This window comes from Syzygium oleosum, unplaced genomic scaffold, assembly GCF_021117445.2.
Source record: "Syzygium oleosum isolate NSW1041296 unplaced genomic scaffold, Sole_v2.1 Sole_v2.35, whole genome shotgun sequence".
Taxonomy (NCBI): domain Eukaryota; kingdom Viridiplantae; phylum Streptophyta; class Magnoliopsida; order Myrtales; family Myrtaceae; genus Syzygium; species Syzygium oleosum.
The window spans coordinates 583,426-602,263 of NW_026607519.1; the positions used below are offsets into that span (position 1 = coordinate 583,426).

General features: G+C 41.6%; 3 protein-coding genes across 4 annotated transcripts; 1 reads left to right on the forward strand and 2 right to left on the reverse strand.

Moving 5' to 3' along the window:
• The first annotated feature begins 5,067 nt into the window (after window positions 1-5,067).
• On the forward strand, window positions 5,068-6,505 carry LOC115676959 (putative glycosyltransferase 7). The gene has a single exon (XM_030600004.2). The coding sequence runs from the start codon at window positions 5,134-5,136 to the stop codon at window positions 6,472-6,474; it is 1,341 nt and encodes a 446-aa protein (XP_030455864.2). The 5' UTR covers window positions 5,068-5,133; the 3' UTR covers window positions 6,475-6,505.
• Window positions 6,506-8,935: 2,430 nt separating this feature from the next.
• LOC115676958 (uncharacterized) lies at window positions 8,936-13,933 on the reverse strand. 2 transcript variants are annotated; one of them, XM_056305212.1, is made up of 3 exons: window positions 13,122-13,933; window positions 11,317-11,966; window positions 8,936-9,377 (listed from the first exon to the last, which is right to left on the reverse strand). In XM_056305212.1, exons 1-2 carry the CDS (start codon window positions 13,868-13,870, stop codon window positions 11,318-11,320), a joined length of 1,398 nt encoding a protein of 465 aa, XP_056161187.1. In that variant the 5' UTR covers window positions 13,871-13,933; the 3' UTR covers window positions 8,936-9,377; window position 11,317. The 2 variants fall into 2 exon arrangements, with proteins under 2 accessions (XP_056161187.1, XP_030455863.2); XM_030600003.2 differs by lacking the exon at window positions 8,936-9,377 and adding an exon at window positions 10,372-10,518.
• Window positions 13,934-15,611: 1,678 nt separating this feature from the next.
• LOC115676962 (uncharacterized) lies at window positions 15,612-18,627 on the reverse strand. Its single transcript, XM_030600007.2, has 4 exons — window positions 18,470-18,627; window positions 18,307-18,370; window positions 17,899-18,192; window positions 15,612-16,180 (listed from the first exon to the last, which is right to left on the reverse strand). Exons 1-4 carry the CDS (start codon window positions 18,560-18,562, stop codon window positions 16,065-16,067), a joined length of 567 nt encoding a protein of 188 aa, XP_030455867.2. The 5' UTR covers window positions 18,563-18,627; the 3' UTR covers window positions 15,612-16,064.
• Window positions 18,628-18,838: the final 211 nt, after the last annotated feature.

Genomic DNA, 18,838 nt, shown 5'->3' on the forward strand with positions numbered 1-18,838 from the left:
AATCCTAAACCTTTTAATAATTTGCCTATTTAGTCCCTCCAGCTAATTTTATTCAGAAACGCTAACATAGACGTATTGATTTAATCCTAAACCTTTTAACAATTTGCCTATTTAGTCCATCCAGCTAATTTTATTCGGAAATCGCTAATGCAGATGTTGGTCGGTCTATGTGGCATGATCGGCGGTGACGTCAATTTAGTCCCAAACTTTAGAAATTAAATTAGGAATGGAAATTAAATTTGAAATTCCTAAGTTTCACATGGAATTTGGAAGCTCCCGTACATGGAACTGGAAGCTATCGAATCAACACCGATGATGGAAGCAAGTAGCGATGACAATGTCAGAAGGAAAGTCCCAGTCGTCATTGTTGATGGGTGGTTCGAGGCGTGTCGACAGGGGTCAAGTGAGCAAAATGGATAATAGAAAAGAGGAATAAAAATTATCTAAAAAGTTTTAATTTATTGTATTTTTGCCAATTCAGTATTAAATCTTTTGATTTTCTCAATTGAGTTCTAAACATTTTCACATTTTGCTAGTTGAATTCATCCGGCTAATTTTAGTCGGGAATCGCTGATGTGGACGCTGGTCGTCCCACGTGGAGCGGCCGGTGCTGACGTGGATAATTTTTAATATTTTCCTAAACCTTTTAGTTTTATCAATTGAGTCCTAAACCTTTTCATATTTTGCCAATTAAATCCACGTCAATTTAAAAAATTAAAGATTGTCTACGTCAGCGCCGGCCGCTCCACGTAGGACGGCCGGTATCCACGTCAGCGATTTATGGCTGAATTGGCCAGATGGACTTAATTAGAAAAATATGAAAATGTCTGGGACTCAATTGATAAAATTAAAAGATTTGGGACTGAATTGCCAAAAATGCAAATAGGTTTAGATATATTTGGACAATTTTTCCGAAAAAGGAAAGAAGTAGAGAAATGGAGAGCGTTTGAGATCGGGAACAGAGAATCTCCATTCCCAAACGTCAATGATCACTTACCTACTTGAAAACGAAAGGACAGTCACGCTTTTTGCATTTCATCGTGCATAAAAATTGCCAAACTTCTTTGGGAAGTTCATAGTTTGTTGCACGCGCGGATTTGATCACGACCCTCGTGACCAGCGTGGATGCATTGTCAACTGATCTAAAGAGTCAGATCACATCTCCTACCAAGTTTGTTTTAATAAATTCGAGGTTCAAACATGAATTTGGTCGTTTAACCTATGTCCTATTTCGCAATATAATCCTTAATTTTTTTTTTGGAGCATTCATTTATCAATGTGGTGGCACGTTGGGTTGGTGAGAACACATGCTTGGAATAATTGGGTGTCTGAATTTCCGAAAATAAGAAAAGATAGCGCACGTCCAACAAAAGAACCAGACGAACCCAAGGCAATGAAATGAAAATAATTCCCGCAGCCAGCTCCTACCGGCCTCATACAATAAAACTTTGATTGGTTATTTTTATGGTCGTTGGCATGTAATAACGCAAAAGTTAACGGATTTTACAATCTAAGTTTAATGCAAGAAAAAAAGAAGTTACTAGAGAAATCAACTAAGAACTATAAGAATACGGGAGATTTCCGTGGTTTAGTTTGAATGTCGAGATCTACTTCACGGAGTCGTTATGAAATTCACTATGGATTCATAGATTACAAAATCCACAATCTGCTCAAATGTTTTTAAATCGTAAATTACACTCAAAATATAATCCATAAGTGCTATCTCACAATCTCTCGCAAAAACTCACTTTAAAAACTCACAAAGACAAGAAACCTTTAACACTTTGTTTGCTCTAATGTTTGAAGGCAAAATAGAATTCCATAAATTATATATATGTACACACACATTATAATTTATTTAAAATAAAAAAAATCTTTTTTTAAAACCTATTTAAACTAAAAAGTCTACATGAAAGGAATTTTCTCGAACTAATCTCTTCACCTGACCCAAAAAAAAAAAAATGGGTGGCGCTATTTCCGCCCCCTAAATGACCAAATCCACCTAGTTTTTACCAAAAAGACAAACTTGTCCTTAATCATTCAATTGCAAATTAAAGGGTGGCGCTATTTCGACTCCCATTTTGGCTAAGACACTTCTTTTTTCAGTTAAATGACTGAAATACCCTCCTCTCTCTTCAATTTATTATTTTTTTTATCAAGCTAATAAAAAAAAACTGCCTTAATTTCTATCATCTCTCTTTTGAGTTTCACAATACAAATGCTCCATTATACTCGACAGAATATCATCTTATCATGCATTATTTCACTTTACTAGGAGAAAGTTATTAAATTTATTTTTTGTGTTATATTTTTAATCACAAAAGTTACATATATATATATATATATATATATATATATATATATATATATGACGGCTTATAAGCACACAATTATTTGCCTATTTTTAATCAAATAGTTTAAGACTATATTTCAAAGTTGAAGCTTAAAATTCAATCTAATTATCTGTCCAATTTTGATCAACAACGGAAAAGAAAAATTCATCAAAATATGGGAAAATAATCAAATGTTAAATATGATTATGTTTAGATCATATCTAAATATTAAAAAAAAGCACAAAAAGGAAAAAAAGGGAACTTCTTGTTACTCTACTCCTACCATGAAGAAAGTAAGTAATATCGGTTATAAATTCAATCGAATAGCAAGTGGATCAAAATTTTAAAATATGTTTATGTTTAAAACTTTCATTTATAATAAGCTGATGTTAGCTTAAAAGTAAAGAATGTGTAATAAGATTCTCAACCCCATCTTGAAATACAAATTAAAATGTTTAACTTTAAAACACCACAAATTTATTACAGAAAACACCTACAATGTCAAGATTGGCTAGATATATAGATTGAATTTTAATTTCCAACTTTGAAATAAAATGTCGCTCAAATTATTTGATAAAAAATAGGCAATTACTTATGTGTTCATATGCCTTATAGCCTTCATAAATGGAAATTTATAATAATCTATCTAGTTTTTCTGATTAAAAATATGATATCATATGTTAAAATTAACAAACTTCTCTAGGCAAAGTGATAACAAAATGCAAGATAAGATGATATCTTGTTGGGAATAATTGAGTTTTTGTATTGTGAAACTAACAAAAGAAATGACAGAAATAAAGGCAATTTTGTCGGTTAATCTAACGGAAAAAGAAACAATAAATTGAAGAGAGAAAGAGGGAGAGAGGAGGGTATTTTTTTCGTATAACTAAATAAAGGAGAGTCTTAGCCAAAATGGAAATGGAAATAGTGCTGCTCGTTTTTGTATTAGCTTGATAAAAAAAGAAACAATAAATTGAAGAGAGAGGAAGGTATTTCGGTTATTTAACTTAAAAAGGGAGTGTTTTAGCCAAAACGGGAGTGGAAATAGTGCTGCCCCAAATTAAAATGGTGCTCCCAAATTACTTTCCATTTTTTTTAGTTTTTCTATATCTATATAGGATCTACTTACCTAACGAAGAATTGCACATGTTCAGTTTTTCGTTTCTTGTGGATTTCCCATGTATATTAAATGCGCTATATATTTTCTTTTTCTATTGTAAGATATTACTTCCATAAAAGTTCCTTTCGCCGAAAAGAGAAATTTCATCCCAAATTTATTTACTTTTCTATTTTTTTTTGTTTTTCTATATCTATACACTTGCCATCACATTAAATGGCAATTGAAAGACTGATGTCAATTTTATCTTTTTGGTGGAAAATGGGATGGATTTTGTAAAAAAAAATTTGGTCAAACGATTTAATCATTTAAGGATTAGAAATAGTGCTCGAAAACAAATGGGTTAATACCACGAATAACCCAAAACTGGTACATTTATGATAAATTTACCCCAACTAATTTTTTGACCACCAAAACTCCAAACTGATATACCTGTAATAAATTTACCAAAAACTAATTTTTTAATCATAAAAAACCCCAAACTAGTATATTTGTAACAAATTTATCCTATGTTAAATTGCATTACTATCACGAAAACCTACAAATAGATAAACCCGTGACAAACGGATGGGTAAAACCCCAAACTGGTACACCCATCAACTGCCACATATTATCCAACTCAGCAAGTTGATAGTAAAATTTAAAGGGAACAAACGGATGATAAATTTATCACGGGTGTACCAATTTGGGATTTTCGGTTGTCAAAAGATTAATCGGGGCAAATTTTTCATAAGTTTATCGATTTGAAATTTTTCGCGATATTATCTTTAAAAAAAAAAGCAGAAAAACTAATCTCACGGAAGTTTAGTCTCTGTTTGGTCCAACTCCAACTCCCAACGTAATTAGTGGGAGTCTCGCAGCCGAAGTAAAGCTCGGAACCCCCGACAAAAGCACGGGAATTTCGCGCGCAGCTCCGAAAAAGAAAAAGATGTTTAAAGGCACGCCAAGAGTTCGCCCAAAACGGTGTCGTGTCGGTCGATCTCCCGTCCACGTGTACTACTGACCACAGAATCCAACCCCACCAACACGCAAAGCGCATGTCCGTTGGGTCCCATCGTATGTGATCGAAAGCCCCCCCTCCCTCCCCAACACTACTACCCTCTCTCTCTCTCTCTCTCGAGCAATTCTCTCGCGCGGCCCCGGTACACGCGAGCCCGTTCGACCATGACCGCTGGATGAAGCGGGCCCCACGGACGGCTCCCGCGATCCGGCGGTGGAGATCGGCCGGGCCCACGTGCCGCCCTTGGGGCGCAGCAATTATTTTTCCCCTCCCCGCACAAGCAAAGAGACCCCACCGCCACCACCAACACCACCGGGGCGCAGTTTAGCCGTACCGGCGCACCAAACCGACGCTTTCCCACTTCCCAGTTCCGCTTCCCCCACACCACCCCCCCTCCTCGTTCACGGAAACAAACATTCAAAAGCCGGGCTTGTCTCCATCTCCCCACCTCCTTATCAGTCGACAAGAGCGAAAGCAAAATCGACCCCTTAATTGACTCCCACGCACACACCCCCTTCCCCCCTACATCAACGCAAGCACCCTCGGCCAAATTCCCCTCTCCTCCAAAAAGCTCCTCCAGCCTCTTTTACGCACACCATTTGCCACGCCACTGCGCAAGAGGACCACGACCGCGACCCAACCAACTAGTCGAGGGCCGAGGCGTGATTACGGGATTCAGAGAAATGGTGTCCCCCGAGTCTCAGGCGACCATGGCCAAGCACGGCCTCCTCCGCAACAGGGCCTCCCTCTGCTTCGGCGACGGCTGCCTCTTCCTCGGCGGCGTCCTCATGGCCCTCCTCCTCGTCTGGTCCTTCTCCTCCTTCTCCTTACCCCCCGCCACCCCCTCCCAGACCCTCGCCGCCTCCTCCTCCTCCTCCTCCGAGGCCCTGCCGGAATGCGCCTCCGCCGCGACGCCGCCCCACCAGGACTCGGAGGAGAGCGGCAACTTCTACGACGACCCGGAGCTGAGCTACTCGTTCGGGAGGCCGGTGAGGGGCTGGGACGAGAAGCGGCTGGAGTGGCTGCGGCAGCACCCGTCGCTGGCGGCGGCCTCCTCCTCCGGCGGACGCGAGCGGGTCCTGCTGGTGACGGGGTCGCAGCCGGCGCCATGCAAGAACAAGATCGGCGACCACCTCCTCCTCCGCTTCTTCAAGAACAAGGTGGACTACTGCCGCCTCCACGGCTGCGACGTCTTCTACAACAACGCCCTCCTGCAGCCCCGGATGTTCTCCTACTGGGCCAAGTACCCCGTCGTCCGCGCCGCCATGGTCGCCCACCCGGAGGCCGAGTGGATCTGGTGGGTCGACTCCGATGCCCTCTTCAGCGACATGGACTTCGAGCTCCCCCTCGATCGGTACAAGGGCCACAACCTCGTCGTCCACGGTTGGCAACACCTGATCTACGAGAAGAAGAGCTGGACGAGCATCAACGCCGGCGTGTTCCTCATCCGGAACTGCCAGTGGTCGATGGACTTCATGGACGTGTGGGCCGGGATGGGCCCGCAGAGCCCGGAGTACGAGCGGTGGGGCCACGTCCTCCGCTCCACCTTGGCCGACAAGTTATTCCCGGAGTCGGACGACCAGTCCGCGCTGGTCTACCTGCTGTTGACGCACAAGGACCGGTACGGCGACAAGATCTACGTCGAGAGCGAGTACTACTTCGAGGGCTACTGGGAGGAGATCGTGGGCACGCTGCCCAACATCACCCGCGAGCACCACGACCTGGAGCGGCGGGGACCCCAGGCGCTGCGGCGGAGGCACGCGGAGAAGGCGAGCCGATACTACGCGGCGCGGCGGGCGGAGGCCGAGGCGGAGGCGGCGCGGAGGCGGAGGCCGTTCGTGACCCACTTCACCGGGTGCCAGCCGTGCAGCGGGGACCACAACCAGATGTACTCCGGCGAGTCGTGCTGGGACGGGATGGTGAAGGCGCTGAACTTCGCGGACAACCAGGTACTCCGCCGGTACGGGTACGTCCGCCCGGATCTCATGGACTCCGACGCCGTGAAGCCCGTCCCGTTCGGTTAACCGGCACGCGGCGGCGGCGGCGGCGGCGGCGGCAGCGACACGGCGGCGGCGGCTAGGGTGCGAGATGAAGGCAAAAAAGTAGAAGAAGATAGAACAGTACAAATAGGTTAAAAGAAAAAAAATAACGAAAAGAAGCAGGGAGAAGTATCTTTGTTGGGTCAGTAGTGGGCGAGCGTACTTGTCGACATCGGTTGTTGATTAATCTAAGGTTTTGCCTTGTCTTCTAGAAATCAGCTTGGCCTAATTTTTTAATTATTATCTCTCTTATTCTTGCTTCTTCTTTTTTTAATTTAACGTCGGGATGATTTGCTAATTTAGTTCGTCTCCTTATTCTATTCCCACTGATTCGATTCCCAACTCGGGGGCTTCCTGTTTTTTAAAAAATTTCATCGTTACGTGACCGAATTAAAATACCATTAAAAATTTCGAACCGGCATCATGAAACGAGTGCCTCGAATCGATTTTGCTAATTCAGTTCGTCTTCCGTTCGGGTTTGATTCCCGACGCATGGCTTCTTGTTACGTGATAAAGTTAAACACCGTTAAAAATTCCAAGCTGGTACCATGAAACGGGCGCCTCGAATTAATTTTTCGTTCCACAAGAAATCTCGAACTGCTATTTATGTGACACATTAACCTAAATTGACTTTCGTCTAGCTAGAAAATCTCAAATGTACAAGACACGTGATTTTTTCACGTCAAATTTATCATTCTCTATGTTAGCCCTGCCTTGGCAATCGTTTGACACATGATGAATACTGATAAGACTTCGAATGGAATGTTAACAAAGAGATTTGGATATCAAGAGTGGTCGTTCGGTTTTTTGTGAGACGAAAATTAATTTGAAGTAAATGCAGTATAAAGTGCCAGTTTAGAGTTTTTAAATGTAGTATTAATTTGAAGTCTCGTATCTGATAAGACTTAAGAGTTTTTTGTTGTGTCCTTGCCTCTCTATAGACAAAAAGTCTTAATAATGGAGTCTTTGTCGGTTCCATGAAGGTGTTTCATTAAATTAATGGAATTCAAAGACAGAAAGAAACGAAGGGGTTGGTCTGGAATTCACAGCCCAAGCAAGCTAAGCTTTGATTCAGCAACCAAGAAACATGGTACTCCTGGCAAAGTGTGTAGCCTAGCATGCATCACATAACCTCAGATTTTACAAAACTTGTCCAGCTTTTGGTCTACTAACTCAAGCTGATTACATATTAAAAACACTTTATTAGTCCGACCCCCCAAGAAAAGCACAAATTCTCATGCCTTATCGGTATCGTAATAAGTTAATTAATCAATTCATTCGAATATGCTGTATCCAGAAATCCTGTTGGGTTCAAAAGTAACATCGAGTTTTCATCTTGTTAAAGTATCCGCATTTTTCTACGGAACGTGATCTCCCTCACTTTATTAGTCTAAGCTTTTGATGGCTCCATTGGTCGGATTTCACGTGCCGTACCATAAACACATCTGACATAAAACCATTTACAGATTTCCATACACGATTAAAGTGGTCACCCCACTTCAAATGTGTTCATCATCATTCTCTAACTTTCGATTTTGAATTCAAAGACTAATTGAATCTCTTTTGACTGCCTTTCATGATGAATCTTCTGTTCCATTCACTACTCCTTTTCCTCCCTTTAGGCACTAAAGGCTAATGATACATGACCCCTTTTGCCTCCCAAATTGAGTGCATGATTGGTGGATGAATCCTGGCTTTCGAGAACCCCGTTCCATGAACCATCGTGGTGTTAGCGAAATTAGCGTTATGTTTGATTGCCGAACATTCTGTATATATTCAATTATTGTGTCTCTAATCTTTTTTATTATCCTAATTATTATTTAATTAATTGGCCTTTCTTCTAGATTGCATTATTAAGTGGCCCAGACTTAGATTCTCGAATTTGCATCGTGTGTTTACGTACGGCGAAGGCATAAATTAGACAGGCTGGGCTGACACCAAACCCTTTTTAATTTTCATTTTCTTTTTTTTGCTTCGTAGATTTTATAATCAATGTTTGTTATGACGGGTCGCTTTCTTATTACTGCGGGACAAGACTAAGAATGATCCTATATTGAGTCTAAATGTTGCTCTCCTAGAGATATGGTCCAACCCTCCTGGTGATTATGACCGCCGACCTACGATTTGTTTTATTTTGATTTAGGTTTTTTTTCAAAAATATAATCGCAATATTAGAGCATATGTACGGCTGATCCTACCCCAAAAAAAAAAAAAACCTCAAGTTTTGATCCAATTTCAATTCTGCTTCAAACTTTTTTTTGTCTAAAATATTTTTTCGACTTTTACTTTAGTCCCAAACCCCACGCGTTCCAAAATCACCATGGTTTCTTCAATATTATCAATATCAGGGAGTTGCTGTTATTCCATACGAATGTGAGGTTGTTGATGAAGACGCATGTACCGATAATGTACCTCTAACTGGCCTCGATGTTGATAATTTTGAAGAAACTGGTAGCGATTTTTGGACGCATGGACAGATATGAGACTAGAGTGAAAGTCGGGAAATTTATTAGACAACAAAAAGTTTGGGTTAGGATTGGGATCGAATCTAAAGTTAGAAATTTTTTAGGAAGTTAGGCCTACATATGTCTAGCTCTCTTGGTAACTCTTTTGAGTCTCATAGTCATACCCATATACCATATATACTGAGGATATGTTAGCTAACAAGACATTTATCTTTTAGGCCTGCAAGTGCCGATCTGTGTTTATTACCTAGTGTGGGCAATAAAGAACTTTAATCTATTTTGGCAGTAATATTTTTTTTTTGGTCATCCTGATTTATTACCTAGCAAGAAAAAAGAGCTGCGTGACCTGTGTTTCTGTTGACTGCAGAAGCAGAGTGTTCAATGCCTCCCGTTATCTCCTCTAGTCTGGTCCAGCTTTTAGGCCTGCAAGTGCCAAGCTTGGATGAGCTTTTGGTATTCTGTGGATTGGGCCACTTGGATGTGCTTAATTTAGGGCATACTTCTTCGGCATTAATCAAAAGGCCGAAAAGCAAAATACACTTTCTTGATTTCCTAACAAGTTTTAAGTAAGGATAAGTATCCTGAAAGTCCTAAAACTTGTCACGAAAGAACAATTGAATTCTAAAATTTTCAAAAAGTATAATCAAGTTTTAAAACTTATCAAGTTAGCACAATCAAGTCTTCTTATTAACTCCATCCAATTTGACCAATAAAATATACTAACAAGTTTCAAATTTTAATTGCACTGACTTAATAAGTTTTAGGATTGATTGCGTTTTTTTGTAAGTTTTATAACTCAATTGCTCTTTCTTGATAAATTTTAGGATTTTTAGTGCACTTATTCCTTTTAAATATCAAGCTAAAAAAATGTCATTTTAATGGATGTATATTGATGACCAATTGGCCATTGCCTATGCCATACTTGCACGGTTAAAGTAGTCGTCAAGATTCTCAAAATAAAAAATAAAAAAGTAGTAGTAGTAAAGACTTTGTATTGATAGGTCACACAGTCACATGGGTACCCTACCTTTTTATTTTAATTCCCCAGTAACCGATTCATTTTCTCACTGTTCTTTTCCTTTCCATTAATTTCTTCTCTAAACAAGCGAGATAAGGAAGTTAAGAAAGAAGGCTTATGGTATAAATGGGAAAATTTCTAGGACTACGAAGGGCAGTCATTCCAGTTATCAAGTACTTTGTCGCAAAACAAAGTACTTCAGCAAAAAAGTACTTTCTCGCAAAACAAGTTCGATTGGCACATAACATTTGTTTTGCACAGGAGAAGAGATGAGAGAAAAGACACGGAGAACATGAATTTTGAAGGTAAACGGCACATCCAGAAATCAATACAACTACAGGCTGCTATGCCTACAGTCCAAGCATTGCCCACATTTGGATCCGACCGAGGTCGACAAGGTAAAAACATCGAGCAACATAGGCTGGAAACCATTGTCAGAAATAACATGTTCGAATCCACTGTGCAATTAAGGTGGAATTTCTATGGCAGAGTCATTCTGTGCATGAGCAGAACATATTAACTGTCAGATCGCACGTCCACTAAGTCCTGATTAAGAACAGAGACTATCGACCTAACCATCTGGGGCATCAAATTGAAACCAAACACAAGAGAAGAAGCTTCTTTCGACTTGAGATAATAACGTAGCATTAGAAAGGAAATGCAGTACGATGCATATCGGAACAGAATTGAGGTTTCATGAGCTTATAAAAATAATGCACAAGCTTTTTAATTCAGACTGGCGTCAAAATTAGCTTGGATTAGGGAGCTTCAACAACATTCCAGATATAAGTTCCAAGGGCATAAACCCAGTGAACAAATCGAGCAAAAAATTTATCCAGGCAGCCCCGAGGTTTGCATGAGAATTCTGGATATCAATAGTAGATAAAGAAGGATGATCAATAAGCTTGGCATTTCTAAGAGAAGCAATAAAGTGCCAATATGGTAGAAGGATAAGTTCCACTTTGCGGCGAAACGAGGTTTCTAATTTTCTGCCAACTATCCATGTCTAGTGGCTTTTAGAACTCTCTTCAGAACCCCAGAAAGCTAGTAAAGAGTAAAGATTCTCCTTTTTTGTCTTTTTACAACTCCTCTCTTCACAAGGATAGAAGACCAGGACGTTACTGTTTTGCTTCTTGACCTAATCTTATGGGTTACGACCAAAGGGGCTCATTTAACTTTACAACAATGAAAGATCATGCAAAAAAATGCAACTCCTGAATCTCTAAAGCTATAGCAGTTTTTGGACTAAAAAAACAGAAAGAACTACCACAGTTTTCAAGCAGCTCAACATTTGTGAAAACGAGAACTTACGTCATCAGTCAATCATTACAGATGAGGGACTACCTCAGGAAATCATCATATTGGCTTCATCTTCCTCAGCATTACCAAATTCACTGAACATGTACTGACTTTGATACTCCATCAAGTACTGCGTCGATCTCTTCACATCCAAAAAGAGTGAGTAGACTCGCGTGATGTCCTCCAACTCCACAACTTTCCCCTTCCGCTTTTGGCATGCCAAAGCAGCAGCCGTAATGAGATTAATAGCATACCTCAAGGATGTATCCACTCCAATCTTTGTCAACAAGAGCTTTGCCTCTTCAGACATTTCGACATCCTCCTCTTGGCACCGAATGTCTATAATGTTCCGAATTTCATCTTCAGTATAGGGCTGAGTAGTGATGATAAGAAGACGGTCCAGAAGGTCAATCGGAATTCCATGCGGGGATTTGTAGTTTGTGCCTCGAATGGTGGTGATCCCTCTGTTGGTAGCAACAACCAATATAGGAGCCATCTCATTCTCCAGAGCACGATTTAAGAAAGAGAAGCACTCTATATCGAGCATGTGCACTTCATCAATGAAGAGGACTCCTGGCACTATCTCAGCTTTTCCTTCCTCCCTCCACTCTGCCACTTTGGTGTCTATCTGTTCCCTCACTTCTGCACGGATTTCACCAGTATCACCCGTGAACAGAGCCAGAAATCCTTGTGTCCTAAAATTAAGAGAGGTATTCTGAGAGATTAAATAAGGCAAAGATGATTTAACGGAGACGCGAAGCACTATTATACAAAAAATTGAGTAGCAAAGAAGGATTGTTCAGGAGAAATAGAGTTAAATTACTAACTGAAATCCTAGACCATAGTTAAATTAATGCCTGCAATCCGAGACCAGCATGAAAAACAAGCTGAACTATAAAGTCGGAGCTAGCATCAAAGTTTTGCATGCAAAAACTATTCAGTCGGAGCATCGACAACAATTATGCATGCGCACAACTATAAGGAAAAGGAGGTAAAAAAAAAATCATTGTATATAGATGCCGATATATAGTAAAAGCAAAGTATTGCGAACACAATGTCTGCACATGCAACACCACTTCACAGAATTCGCCTTAGTTGCCAGACAGCATATTGCCCTACTTTCTATATTAAATGGGTAGAGACAAGGTGAATTTCATAGCCTGATCGGACTGTGAATGAACTAAAGTAGCTCACCATCGACCACATACCCCAATTTAGGAAAAGTTTGCATCTGAATGACCAGGCAACAGGTAAGAAAAGCTCCTCAGCTCAGTTAAAGATAAATTTGAAGCAACTCATCTAGGGGCAGAACTTTGGTTCCCAAATGCAAAATCTAGGGATAGAACCAATAAGAATATGAAACAATCAACTCATCCGGGGAAAGATTGAACGAAAATATGGAAAGGAGATTTGTAATATTTTCAGCAATGCCGTAGAAAGGGACCATAAACTAGGAACCAACAAAAAGCAGATGAACTAGTGCTCGCAAGGATCTAAACACGACCTGCTTCCCAATACTTGAAAACCATACCACTGTTTTGGAGAAGTATAATGTGATCATTAAACACCCAAAAAGTGGAAATACAAACGCAACTGAAGATTAACCTATCATCGACAAGACACCATTTTGACGAATTCCACTGGCTCCATCTCATAAACTCACAAGTGTCTCGGAATTTCTAGATATCAATCAGACAATAAAAGCTCTACTTGATAGATATGTAACACCAACAAAACAATCCCGAATTGCCCAATCACGAAATAAGCTACTTCCGAATGCTAAAATCCTTAGTAGAAATGATTTAGAACTACCCATAAACAACACGACAGCAGTGAGCTCTTTACATTACCTGCTATTAATAACATCAATCTCATGGAGAGTGACGCAATGCACCACCTCCTTCCGTTTCTGCAACTCGCCATCCGGGCACTGAACGAACTTCGTCTGGGGCCCCATCGCGTCGTAATCCCTCGACCGCGAGAACGACCTCCCGAGTTTCGTGATCTTCCCCGACGCCTTATCGATGGCGATAACGTCCCCACTCTGCACCTTCTCCTTCCCCAGCGCCTCGATCATCTTCGCCCCCAGGTCGTACACCGTCTCCATCTCCGTCGTCTTCAGCGTCAGCTTCCCGGTCTTCGACGCCGCCCCGGCCACCGCAGGGCGGTCGATCTGGACCTCCACGACCTCGCCCTCGATCACTTCGGCTTCCTCCTTGATCCTCACCCCGATGGCCTTCCGGAAGGCCTGCATGAGGGCCTCGGTCTTGGACATCTCGAGGGAGAAGAGCTCGCTGCCGGCGAGCATGGCGAAGGGGGTCTCGAGGCCGAGCGACTTGGCCATGCCCATGGCGATGGCGGTCTTGCCGGTGCCGGGCTGGCCGGCGAGGAGGACGGCGCGGCCGGCGATCTTGCCGTCCCGGATCATCTGGAGGATGACGCCGGCGGCCTTGCGGGCGGCGGCCTGGCCGACCATGCCCTCGGAGACGGCGCGGGGCTCGAGGGAGGAGTCGAGGCCCAGGCCGCGGATGTGGGAGTGGGCGCCGATGCGCTCGATTCGGGTCAGGTCCCGGGTCTCCGACAGCTTCACCTCCGCCATGGAAACAGAGAGATGAGAGTTCGGGTTTAGGGTTTTGGAGAGGTGAAGAGAGGGAGAGTTCGAGAGCTCTAGGAGCGATGGCCCTATTTCGAAAATTTTGGGCAGAAATAAGGGGCGGTCTATATAGTTTTCAAAAAGCAGAAATACCAATTGTCCAAATTAATATTTATATTTTCGACATAAAAAAACAAATTTTATTTTTGTTTTTACTCGTTATGCTGAGATTTATGGAACGGCCGAAATTTATTGCATTTTAATCTCGCGGTGAAAGATTATGTGAACATAGGGTATCATCACCGAAAAATATGACTCTTTTTAAAATTAGAGGGAAAATTTCAAATGAAGGCATTGAGTGGGATCATTTAAAAAAAAAAAAATTGGTTTCAGAGTGGATCTTGTTTCAAATGAGGGCCGAAGTGTTCAAATCAGTCTCGCGTAAGGGGCATGATCTCATCGGCCGGCAAGCATGTGACTCTTCCGGTAGCTGGAACAAGGGCATTTTTGTCCAAAAAATTGTATAAAAAGAAAAGCCAAATTTTTAAGTGTATTTTTTTGCGCGATATTTTTTTTTTGATTATGTATAACTTACGAAATTCTCGAAAATAGGAGGAATCATGCTATTAGAGCATGCACTGGTGATTGAAGCAATGGTTGAAGGGGGATTTGAAAAAAAACTCAAAGAAAAAGGGTCAATACCGCAAAAAATCCTCAAACTGGTACATCAGTGACAACAGTTTTCATTAAATTTTATTGTCAATTTTCTGAGTTGGATGACACGTGGTAGTTGATGAGTGTACCAGTTTAGGGTTTTACCCATCTGTTTGTCACAGATTTACCCGTTCGTAATTTTTCATGATATTAATCCAATTTAACAGAGGGTAAATTTGTCACACATGTATTAATTTGGAGTTTTTTGTGATCAAAAAATTAGTTTTGGATAAATTTGTTAATGATGTACCAGTTTAGAATTTTTCGTGGTATTAACCCTTTTAATAAGTACATAGACTATTTTGAACCAAAGTAGGTGGTATTGAATTACGAACATAAGTAAATGGATGGCTGTTGACATTATTCTTTTCTTTATCAGCTTGAGGTAAAAAGGAGAAAGGAACTCTTATGCACGAGGAAGGTTTAAAAGATGACACGCATATCATTTTTATCCTTAGCAAATGGATTTATTCCATACACGAGTTAATATTATCATTTTAAGGTAAAAACAAAGAAAGGCACCGAAAACCGAACCGCATAGTACCGGTTTCACTTTTTTTGGAACCGAGAACCGGACTGTTAACGGCGAAAACCTTAAACCGGACCAATTTCTATAGCTGGTTTGGTTTGGTTCCCCATTTTACCCCGAACCCATGCTCATCCCCACTGCCCCTATTAAATGTGCATCATGCCTCTTTCACTGAACAACATCAAAAAGCCATTCTTTTTCTTTACTAGTGCACCCTGCACAATGCCAACCCCGCCGTTTCTTAAAGCAATATGATGGTGCGGACTTCTAACTAGCATCTAAATCAAAATGAACACAGAATATCATTTCATTCTCCTACATATTTAACTAATCCTCTTTTATATTTGTAAAAGTTACGAATTCCCACAAAGTTCAAATGCTGCTGTTGAGTCAAACGTGGAACTTAGGCAAGATGGCGTCTTAGGAAGTGAAGCTTGTAACAATTTGGTTGCGAATGGCCAGAAGACCCACCATGAATTGCGAACAGAAATAATGACTCACCAATTTCAGTGCTGTCTGCTTAAGATCGGAGAGCTTAAGAGTTTATACAGGAGTCTTGGACCCTCATGTGTTCGGTCATTGAAACACGATATTCAAAAGATCCGTGCCAGCATTAATATGACACCATTAGGGCATGATGCAATTGCACAGCCCACATTCATATCATCCTCTCAGCAATTTCACAGCATCACCTCCAAAAAAATGGCTTGCTTAGGGACTCTTAGGTAGACGAAATAAGAAATTCTGCCGTGTTCTTTGTGGTTGGGGCCCATGTTTCCCGCGACTATTCTGTAGAACACCTAGTGCCACAACAATGCTGACCTATAGGTCCTATTTCCCGGTCTCACGAGAAGAATGCGCCATGTTACTGAACTTAATGGCGACTCCCATATCAACCTTGCATTTGCTTTCCAAATTCATGCTCAAACCCTGGATGAGGATTGCGTATAAGAAGTTCTAATCACCTTGATTACTGTTCTGTTGCTCAGGTAATATCAACCTGTCTCGGGCTAGCCTTTTTGCTGCTCTCCTCTGCTTGAGTCTCTTCTGGTTGATAAAGGCAGCTGCCTCCTCTGCAAAAACAGCAATTCTCAAATTCAAACCACAACGCATCACAATGTGTATCAATTCTTGGTTGGGTCGAATAACTGTCCAAATTACTACATATCCAAAAAAGAGAGCTGCCTAAATTCCTACTAGAGAATTAGGGAAATTGAAGAGGGATAAGTTCTATAGTGAGATATTAATGCATAACCCAGAAACTTTTTATTGACTAAATAGTACAATCTCGATTGAGGGGATCAATCTATTTGGCCAAGTCACATAACGATCCTATTTATTGAAATAACTGCAGCTGACTGAAAATTGGGCAAACTACTTTTCTGGACCTGGTCAACGAACCGGTTCATGCAAGTCCGCCGCATAGTGTGCATAAAACTTGATAGTCACGGAGCTTGAATGTTGCAAGCTGCTCTGGCTGTCTTTACTAATGATCCTATTTATTGGTGCAAACATGGCATATTGGCGAAAGGATGCAAAAATCTTAGCACATACTAACTCACTTGTTTAGCTGTGAAATTACTGAAAAGTTCTGATCTTTAACTAGTGCTTTCTAATCATTTGAATAGACAACACGAGCAGCCCCGGTCTTTAGCTTCACAAGGTTTCATTGAATAATGTTCCTCAGATGCCTATCTTTTCTCCTACCCAAAAGAATCATACAAAGAAACTATGAGCTTAATCATGCTCATTATTGAGGAAGAAAATTTTGCAATGTACAGATTTAATATGAAATGGAGAATCTTACGGCCCTGTCAATTTTCTTTTTTCAGTGAAAATGACAATGAAAGCGATTTTCTGTTTCATGATACATAATCTGATTCGCAAAAAGATTTTGAAAACCTGTTTAAATGTGTTTCTTTCAAGTTAAGAAGTATGTTTTATTCAAATAGTAGATTATGTTCTCATTTCGTCAGAGAATCTCAAAAACTTACTTTCTTTTTGTTTCCATTTTGTATTCATAAATGTGAAAGCATTTTTCCTTATTTTCACCCAGAAACAATTTTCAGTATGCGACCAAACACGTTTTCAAGTTGTTGCATGAAAATGGAAATTGGAAGAATTTCTTATTCCAAAATAAGAACAATAATAATAACAAAAACCAATCACTAGCTCTCATAGAGTTTTGTATTCCTGGGATTTCTAAAGCGGAATTTGGATTTTCCAGACTCTTGTTAGATTCTGTGTACTGTCTTAGCGATCACATCTCGATCGTATTCTCAAATAGCATGTATAACTGCCCCCATTGTAGTGATCTATGAGAACAAAAGTAGTGAAGAGAAACTCAGTCCACACTCTCCTCCCCAAAATTCAAGAGAACTCTCCGATTGTCTATCAAGTGGGCAAAAGAATAGCTAATTCCTACTGTTGTTGAACTCGCATGAAACGTGACGTATGCCGTCGTAGATCATGCACATCAATTCAGAATTGAGCAAAAAGAACTCGCACTCGTGTTTCGACTCGATCCCTAGCAATCTCTGGCCTCCATTTAACCAAAAGCTAAACAAGATCAGCTAAACCAATCGACCTTCTCTGATTTTCGCCAAGAACATCTAACCCTTCATCTCATTCTAATAAAACTTAAACATAACCAAAGGACATGATCAGGTAAACACCGACGTCTGATTTCCGCCAAGACAACCTAACTCTTCATCTAATTCCAATGAACATAGCTCAACCAGAGGGATAAAAAACAAAAAAAGGTACTCGGATAAGGAAGAAAAACCAATACCACGCTCGCGAGGCACGTCGTCAGATCCCAGCTCGGCATTTCGTCGAACACCTGGCGCCCCTTCCTCTTCAACGTCACCTGGACCATCCTCTTCCGCGCTGCACCCGCCACCGCCGCCCGGAGGCAACAAGGGCCCGACGATTTTCCGGCGGCGGGCCGTCTCCTCTCTGAGCTTCTTCCTGCGGATCCTCTTCCTCTGAGCTCTCGTCAGTTTCTGATCCCCACATCCGCCGCCATCGCCATCAGGGTCAACGTCACTTGCCCGGGAACCGCCAACGTCGTCACCCGCCTCATCTGCGGTTCAAGAAACGTCAAGACACCGTCGAGCTACATGGGTTCAACTGCATGATAAAGCACGTATGACGACCGAACACATCGCGATTCGGCACGGACGCAAAGCCTTCGAACCTGGGAATCTGTCCCCTCGAAGCCCGCCGGATGCAGCGCCTTGCGCCCCATCTCCACCCTCTGCCTGTCATTGCAGTTGCAGGTTCAACATGAGAGAGAGAGAGAGAGAGAGAGAGAGAGAGAGAGAGAGAGAGAGAGAGAGAGAGAGAGAGAAGGGTTGTACGTGAGGAGGGCTAGGAGGAGAAGGTGGGGGAGGGTAAAGCATGTTGAGGACGGCCTCGTGGAACTTGCGCTTCTTCTCTTCCCGGCGCATCATGATGATGATGCCCCCCCCCCCTTTCCCTCTCCTCTGTTTCAGCGCGCCGGAACCTGAATCTGGATTGCACGCCGATGATGGATCAGCTCCCGTGGATTTGTCGGAGCGCGCGACTTTGCGTCTGGACTCTCGCTCGGTTCTGTTCATTCCGGTTCGGTACGAAAACTCCCCGATCTCAAATTGATATGTTTGTATTAAATTTATTCTCCATTAAATTGAATTAATATCACGAAAAATTATAAATAAAAACGTCTGTGATAAATAAAAGGTAAAACT

Coding starts and splice junctions, on each gene's coding strand:
- LOC115676959 (XM_030600004.2), top strand. CDS start 5,134: ATGGTGTCCCCCGAGTCTCAGGCGACCATGGCCAAGCACGGCCTCCTC.
- LOC115676958 (XM_056305212.1), bottom strand. CDS start 13,870: ATGGCGGAGGTGAAGCTGTCGGAGACCCGGGACCTGACCCGAATCGAG. Junction 11,967..13,121: donor ATTGATGTTATTAATAGCAG/GTAATGTAAAGA, acceptor TCTTAATTTTAG/GACACAAGGATTTCTGGCTC.
- LOC115676962 (XM_030600007.2), bottom strand. CDS start 18,562: ATGATGCGCCGGGAAGAGAAGAAGCGCAAGTTCCACGAGGCCGTCCTC. Junction 18,371..18,469: donor CTCCTCCTAGCCCTCCTCAC/GTACAACCCTTC, acceptor CTGCAATGACAG/GCAGAGGGTGGAGATGGGGC. Junction 16,181..17,898: donor CGACGTGCCTCGCGAGCGTG/GTATTGGTTTTT, acceptor CTGTTTTTGCAG/AGGAGGCAGCTGCCTTTATC.